The sequence below is a fragment of the Leucoraja erinacea genome, chromosome 30 (genome assembly GCF_028641065.1).
Source record: "Leucoraja erinacea ecotype New England chromosome 30, Leri_hhj_1, whole genome shotgun sequence".
Lineage (NCBI taxonomy): Eukaryota > Metazoa > Chordata > Chondrichthyes > Rajiformes > Rajidae > Leucoraja > Leucoraja erinaceus.
In genome coordinates this window covers 20,868,867-20,877,104 of record NC_073406.1, presented here as the reverse complement: position 1 = coordinate 20,877,104, position 8,238 = coordinate 20,868,867, and the positions used below count along the sequence as shown (strand labels likewise).

The following is an 8,238-nucleotide window of genomic DNA, read 5'->3' as shown; positions in this document are numbered from 1 at the left end:
AAACATCTCATCAATGTAGGAATAAAGAACTGCGGATGCTGGTTTATACCAAAGATAAACACAAAGTTCTGGAGTAACTGAGTGGGTTAGGCAGCATCTCTGGAGAAAAAGGATGGGTAATGATTCGGGTCAGGATCTTTCTACATACTTTCAGTTTGAATAAGGGCCTCAACCCGAAAAACCACCCATCTTATTTCTGCAGCGATGCTGCCTGACCCACTGAGTTTAGCTTAGATTTAGATTAGAGATACAGTGCGGAAACAGGCCCTTCGGCCCACCGTGTCCACACCGACCAGTGATCCCCACACATTAAAACTATCCAACACGGACACAGGACAATTTACTTTTATACCAAGCCAATTAACCTACAAACCTGTACTTCTTTGGAGTGTGGGAGGAAACCGAAGATCTCGGAGAAAACCCACGTGGTCACGGGGAGAACGTGCAAACTCCGTATAGACAGCACCCGTAGTCGGGATCGAACCACCTGGGTCCCTGGTGCTATAAGCTCTGTGAGGCAGCAACTCTACCGCTGCGCACAGTTATTTCCAGCACTTTGTGTCTATCCCAGCAATATCTTAGATTAGTCAGGAAGAATGAAGTATTCAAATAAATACATAGCAGGTTATTCCAACACTTTTATTTCCAACAATGCAAACACACTGGCTTATTGCAAATGTCCACTTCTTGATTGCGACAGGCTGCATTTCACACCAAACACTGGGACCTTAGGCACAGTTTCCAGACAGGGTTACAGTGGTTTCTGTCTGTCTGTAGTTCTGTTGCCCAGGAAGGTGGACTATCAAGGCCACCACCAGGATCACAGTAGGTACCTCCAACTGGCTGTACGTCAACTTACTATGCAGATTATACATTGTATTACCTTAAATATAACGGTTGATCGAGTAGTAGTACCCGGTGGGACTTTTAATTATCGAAGCATTAAGTTATTTGAAGCAAGGTTTGAATTTATCAAGTATCTTTTCCTTATAACTTCGAAAAGAACATTCTGCAAATTCTGTGCGAATAACCTCTTTTGAAGGCAGTTTCAGCTCACCAGGAGTTCAGGCAGACAGCCCATCTAATGTCTACCTAGATATTACTCAGCGGCATTTAAATTACGGGAATGAGCGACTAACAGCTTTTTATCTCATACATTGATATACAGGGAGGGTCATTTTCTTACAGTGTAGATGTCTTCCCTCTCCTCGCCCAAGGGGAGAGGCTGGAGGGGAGTCACAATCAGTGGCCGGTCTGATTATTTAACCCTGATCATCTTGTGGTGACCACGCGGGCTGGAGTTAAAATTGCCAGTGGGGTTTGATAGCTGAATGTCTCAAAGTCCCCGTGCCCTGGTCTCTCAAGCAGGAGAGGGAGGGTGTGTGTGGGGTGTGGGTGTGTGTGTGGGGGTGTGTGTGTGTGTGTGTGTGTGTGTGTGTGTGTGGGTGTGTGGTGTGTGTGTGTGTGTGGTGTGTGTGTGTGTGTGTGTGTGTGTGTGGTGGGGGGGGCGAGGGGGGGGGGGGGGGGGGGGAAGAGATGTGCCTTCTTTAAACAAATAAAGAAGTTGGTGAGGCCACATTTAGAGTATTGTTTAAGAAGGAACTGCAGATGCTGGAAAATCGAAGGTAGACAAAAATGCTGGAAAAACTCAGCGGGTGCAGCAGCATCTATGGAGCGAAGGAAAATAGGCAACGTTTCAGAACTGAGATGGTGCTGAGATGATTGCCTGAGTTCTTAAGGTGTTTTTTAAATTAAATACTACAGCAAAACATGAAGAAGTGTTTTGTTCCGAAACGTTGCCTATTTCCTTCGCTCCAAAGATGCTGCTGCACCCGCTGAGTTTCTCCAGCACTTTTGTCTACCTTTAGAGTATTGTGTTCAGTTCTGGGCACCATGTTATAGGAAAGCTGTTGTCAAGCTGGAAAAGGTGCAGAGAAGATTTACAAGGATGTTGCCAGGACTTGAGGGTCTGAGCTGTCGGGAGAGGCTGAGCAGGCTGGGACTCTAATTCCTTGGAGCACAGGAGGTCGATGCGGGGAATAGATCAGGTAGACGCACAGGGTCTCTTGCCCAGAGAAGGGGAACGGAGAACCAGACGTCATAGGTTGAAAGTGAGGGGGGAAAGATTTAGTGGGAACCTGAGCGGTCACAAGCCCACATACACCATAATGCACACACACCCTCATGCACTTACACACACACACACGTGTGTGCACGCTCACGCACACAGTGGGTTGTGAAATGAATAATCCAACTGTTGTTCTTTAAGGAAAAGCATCTTGTATTTGGGAAATGAATTATTGGTGGCATGGGGCATTGACCCAGCCCCTTGCCACCTGCTGCCAGACGCCAGACTGACCCCCCCCCCTCCCCCCGGGACATAAAGTTACCTATATGCTTGACCAACACTCACAGTTACCTCCTGTCTCAGCCACATATCTAGGGCATTGTACCTGTACATGCAAATTTCTAAATTTGCCCAGATTCAACGTTGTTATAAAATCAGCAAAAAAAAAAGTCTGGTCTTTTGTCATTGCTGCTGACAAAGTTCACTTTCACGAGTTGTTTCACTTGTCTTGGGATATTAGTTCTGTAAACATATTCCTCTGAGATGCGACACAATAAGTACCATCGATAAAAAGAACAGGAAAAAAAACATTCAACTTTTGTTTTTAAATATGCAAATATTAAACAGCTCAATTTACACACATAGGTTTGCATAAGAAGCAAAACAAAGGCACATTTAACTTCATCAAGGTGCAGTTTCACCAGCTTTGCATCTTTGTTTATCAGTGTGGTCAACCCAAGGCTGCTTTGGTCAACGATGGAGCCTTGGCTGAATGGATCCACATCCAAGGTTGTTTCATGAAGGCGTTTGGGCAGGAGTTCCCATGGTCGCTTTGGCTTCAGTGCTGGGACAAGCCACCTTCCCTTGGCATCAAGCCAACACTTATTGGACACTCGCCAATGCACGTCCATCTCTTCAAGATGCTCACTGGAGTTGACTGAATAGTCTCAAACCGTTGACGTTGGGCGAGTGGACTCACCGCTCCTTGTGTGTCCGTAACGACCAGTGTTCCGTCCCCTCCCCACCTCAAAACCATTCCCGCTTTCAAACCTACACAAACAGACCCTCTCACCCCCTCTCCACCATCTCACCATGCTCTGGCCCCCTGCCAAGGCAATCCTCTACCATTGGCTTCCAAAGACACATTGTTAGACCCCAATACCCAACAGTGGTTTAGTTTAAAGGTACAGCATGGAAACAGGCCCTTCAGCCCACGCCGACCATCCATGACCCGTTCACGCTAGTTCAATGTTCATCCCACTTTCTCATCCGCTCCCTACACACTAGGGGCCAATTAACCTACTAACCCGCACGTCTTTGGGATGTGGAAGGAAACCGGAGCACCCGGAGGAAACCCTCACGAACAGCGGCCCAGGTCAGGTTCGAACCCGGGTCTCTGGCGCTGCGAGACAGCAGCTCTACCCGCTGCTCCACAAGGTTCTGTACAACCTCGTCCTCTTTCCATGGATGGGGTGGGGGATGGGGGAGCTCGGGCAACCTTCTCCACAAGGGTTTAAGAGGGCACTGCAGATGCTGGAGAATCGAAGGTTACACAGAAAAGCTGGAGAAACTCAGCGGGTGCAGCAGCATCTATGGAGCGAAGGAAATAGGCAACGTTTCGGGCCGAAACAGTCTGAAGAAGGGTTTCGGCCCGAAACGTTGCCTATTTCCTTCGCTCCATAGATGCTGCTGCACCCGCTGAGTTTCTCCAGCTTTTCTGTGTAACCTTCTCCACAAGGGTGTTGACCACGTCTTACCGCTCAGCAACAATGCTTGTTAAATTAGTTCTGGGCCCTAAACCATTCATCTTCACCTCTCCTTGTGCATCTGCAGCAACCAATATTCCTTCCCCTCCCCCAACTCAAAACCATCCATCTTCAACCAGGCGTAAACCAAAACACATGTTCTTCCTTCCACAATGAAACTGTCTCTTGGGATAGGAGTACTGGAGGGAGGCTTGTCTTGGCAATATGTCTCGGTCTGTCGACCCAGGTAGGTCAGGGCGCTGGCATCCACTGGGGATCGATCGTTCGAGGAGCCCGGGGGGGGTGAGAGTGGCCGATGTTTGGCCACAAGCTTTGACGAGGAGTGAAGGCGAGTCTAGTCCCGGCTGAGTTGCTTCACGGAAGCAGACGGCCGCACCTTCTGACGGAGCCTGGGTAAAGCCCCGCGCACAGCTCTGGAAGACACCAACGCTCCCTCTGACTGGACTCTGGATATCTTTGACCGCCACCGTCAAGAAAACCTTCTCTTGAAAGTGGGGAAAGTGGAGGAGAGCGGGAATCATCGCCAGGGCTTTCTCTCTCCAGAGACGTTACCAGACCTTGGTGAGTTACTTTGTGTTCATCCAAGGGTTGTCCACGTGGCCTATCCCTGGCAGCACTGGCTCCACTCGGGCATTAAGGGAAAAGTCTGATACAGTAGGTGGTCGTGGGGGTGGGTACCGCTGGGGGGTGGGTTTTCAGTGCCAGCTCTGTACCCAAGACCTCAGAATGGGGCAGCCGCAGTCACTTTGTAAACATCTATCAAAGTTCGTCAAAAACATTGGGAAAAAGTTTTGCATTCTGCAGGCGTCTGTGTATCTGCCGGTCGCTGGCCGACTAGTTCTGTCCCGGCCGGATGCTAGCGGTCACGGTGCCTGGCGGAGCTCTGCTCCCGTGCGTTGGGCCGAGGCAGAGCCGGTCACGGGGCTAGGAGCGGTTGTCCTTGGCCACATTGTGGGCCATCCAGTTCACTTTGGTCTTCCAGCTCTCTCGCAGAGCCTCGTCAAACTTCATCTTGAATTGTCTCATGGCCTCGTCCTCTGTCTTGCCCAGAGCCAGAGAATCCTACAGAGGAGAAATGGCGTCACACAAAGGCACCCACACCTGCCGGCACGCCGTCACTGCACACGGTTAATCCACCCACTCACTGTCCCTGAACACACCTCCCCCTGGGTGTGACTGGGGGGGAGAGGGGGGAGCGTGGGGGAGAGGGGGGAGCGTGGGGGGGGGGAGCCTGGGGGAGGGGGAGCCTGGGGGAGGGGGAGCCTGGGGGAGGGGGAGCCTGGGGGGAGAGTTGGGGAGGGATCGAGAGGGGAAGAGGCAGGGGACGGGGGTGTGGGGAAAGAGTTTAGGGGAAAGTTGGGGAAGGGGAATGATGAGGAGGGGAGGGATGGGTGGGGGAGAGTGTGTAGAGTTGGGAGGGTAGAGTTCGGGGGGGGGGGGGGGGGGGGGGGGGTTGGGGCAGGAGAGAGTAGGGGCAGGGGAGTTGGGGGGGGGGTGAGTCCATCAATCACTCATTCAAGCTAGTTTTATGCAGCTGGTTAAGACACAAAAGGACACAAAGTGCTGGAGTAACAGGCAGTCTGAAGAAGGGTCCCGACTCGACAGCATCTACAGAGATGCTGCTTCACCCGCTGAGTTACTCCATCACTTTGTGTCCTTTTGCACACTAGTTCTATGTTATCCCACTTTCTCATCCACTCCCTACACACTAGGGGGCAATTTACAGAGGGCCAAGTAACCTACAAACATGTACGTCTGTGGGAGGTAACCGGAGCACCCGGAGGAAACCCACATGGTCACAGGGAGAATGTACAAACTGCACACACACAGGCAGCACCTGTGGTCAGGACAAAGCCCGGGTCCCTGCCTTGCAGTGTAGGAGACCTGGGTTCGATCCTGACCTGACTATGGGTGCTCTCTGAACAGAGTTTGCACGTTCTCCCTGTGACCTGCATGTGTTTTCTCCGAGATCTTCGGTTTCCTCCCACATACCAGGTTTGTTGGTTAATTGTCACTTGTGTGTGTGGTATAGGGTTAATGTGTGGGAATCGCTGGTCGGTGCTGACTCGGTGGGCAGAAGGGCCTGTTTCCGCGCTGTGTCACTAAACTAAACTAAAGCAGTGTGTCGGGGCGGAGACAGGCAGGTGAGTGGCCTCACCTTGAGATATTGGATGTCCTTGGAGCAGCTGAGCTCAGGGAGGCCGGCTGCCTGCATCAGTGCAAAGAGATTAATGAAGAGAGGGCAGTGCCTTCGCAGAATCATGTAGGCCTGTTCACAATGCTTCCGGAATCTTCCCACCGTGCCAACGGAACAGGAAAAGAGAAAAGAAAAGTCCACGTGAATTCCAACCACTGACAGATACACGACTCATACAACAGACGCACGCAAGCTCAAATACATCTGTATAGTAAACACTCTCTCAAATACATCTGTATAGTAAACACTCTCTATAACAGACTAGGGAGGGGCAGGATGGAGGCCGCCATTGTCTGCCTAAACTGGGTGGGGTAGATGAGCATTTGGCAGCACTGGGCCTGTACTCGCTGGAGTGTAGAAGGATGAGGGGGTGGGGGGGGACCTCATTGAGTGACAGGCCTGGATAGAGTAATCCCCTTCCTACACGTCAGGGGGCAATTTACAGAGGCTATTTAACCTACAAACCTGCACGTCTTTGGGATGCGGGAGGAATCCGGAGCACCCGGAGGAAACCCACGAGATCACAGGGAGAACGTGCAAACTCCACACAGACAGCACCTGTAGTCAGGATTGAATCTGTGCCTTTGGTACTTGTGACCCGAGTGTGACTGGAGGAAGATGGAGGTTTAAAGCAGGGAGTTTGCCCACAAATAGATTTAGCCATTTAAATTGTAGCGAATCCCAACAGGACTGCACTGAAAAATGTTTTGGTTCTCTCCACATTGACTGAAAGAGAGACCGTCTGTGTTGGCCAGGTGACTGAGGAATGGTTGATGGAATTTAACGCAGAGAAATGTGAGGTGGTGCACTTTGTGAAGTCTAACATGGGCAGGACCTACACAGTGAACGGTGGGACTCTGGGGAGTGTTGCAGAGCAGAGGGATCTAGGAGTGCAGTTCGTTGAAAGTGGCGTCACAGGTAGATAGGGTGACCATCCTGCAATGGTGACTCTCTCCAAAGCACATTTCCCATCCCCACCCCCCCCCCCCCCCCCATCCCATCCCCTCCAGCCCAACTTGCCCACGTCGACCAACATGCCCCATCTACACTAGTTCCACCTGCCAGCTTGTTTCATACAACCAGCACCTATTGAGTAAAAAAAAGTTACCCCTCAGGTTCCTATGAAATCTTTCCCTCTTCACCTTAGGCCTATGTCCTTTGGTTCTCGATTCCCCATCTCTGGGCATTTACCCGATCGAGTCCTCTCACAGTTTTGTGCCCTTCTATAAGATCACCCCCTCATCCTCCTGCACTCCAGGGAATAGAGTCCTCGCCTGGTCAACTGCTCCAGATAGCTCAAACCCTGAAGTCCTGGCAACATCGTCATCAATCTTCTCTGCACTCTTTCACGCCACACAATGCTCAAAACTAAACACGATACTCTGAATGTGGTCCCACAACATCTTATATAACTGCAACATGACCATCCAACTATTATTCATGTTGGTTTAGTTCATACAGCACGGAAACATCTTCAATCCTACCTGTCCATGCTGACCAAATGCCCCATCTACACGAGTGCCACATGCCCATCTTTGGCCCAATTCCCTCGAAACCGTTTCAATGCTGTTATAGTACCTGCCTCAGTACCTCCTCTGGCCACTCGTTCCATATATCCACCACCCTCCATATGGAAAATTCACGTTCCTATTCACGTTCCTCATTCCACTTAAACCTATGTCTCCTGGTTCTTGATTCCCCTTCCTTGGGTCAAAGACTCTGGGCATTCACCCTATTCCCCATCACCCTCCCGGCCCATCGATTGCCCTGGTGATCTGATACATGTTGGTCGTTACTCCATGTGGAAGCTTGCACCAGTTACCTTTCAAACTTCTCGCTGTTGTTGGTCTTTCCTTGCTGGATCACGTGGACAAAGTCATGGGTTAAAATGAAAGGGACCCGCTCCCTGTTGATGCCAAACTTGCTCTTAAAGTTTCCCAGGAAGTGTCCGAAATCAATGTGGAAGAGCTGTGGGAGAGAGAAGGATGGAACAGGCACCTTTATAACGGAGTGCAACATTCACAGATACTGAAAGGGCACAAGTTATTAAACAGAGCACAAGGTGCTGGAGGAACTCAGCAGGCCAGGCAGCATCTGTGGAGGGAACTGGACAGGTGGCATTTCGGGTCGGGACCCACCTTCAGACATCCGAAGAAGGATCCCAACCCAAAATGTCACCCGTGCATTGTCCCGCCATAGTTACTGCC

The 8,238-nt window shown here is 50.7% G+C and overlaps 1 protein-coding gene across 1 annotated transcript in view; it reads right to left on the bottom strand.

Moving 5' to 3' along the window:
• Positions 1-1,509: 1,509 nt before the first annotated feature.
• The window catches only part of pik3cd (phosphatidylinositol-4,5-bisphosphate 3-kinase, catalytic subunit delta), a 153,514-nt gene continuing 146,785 nt past the window's right edge, over positions 1,510-8,238 (bottom strand). Inside the window, exons 23-26 of the mRNA XM_055659628.1 lie at positions 7,854-7,999; positions 5,993-6,125; positions 3,795-4,896; positions 1,510-3,566 (exon numbers count right to left, since the gene is read on the bottom strand). Coding sequence (XP_055515603.1) covers positions 4,759-4,896; positions 5,993-6,125; positions 7,854-7,999 — 417 coding nt within the window. The 3' untranslated portion in view covers positions 1,510-3,566; positions 3,795-4,758. The remainder of the gene's footprint in view (positions 3,567-3,794; positions 4,897-5,992; positions 6,126-7,853; positions 8,000-8,238) is intronic.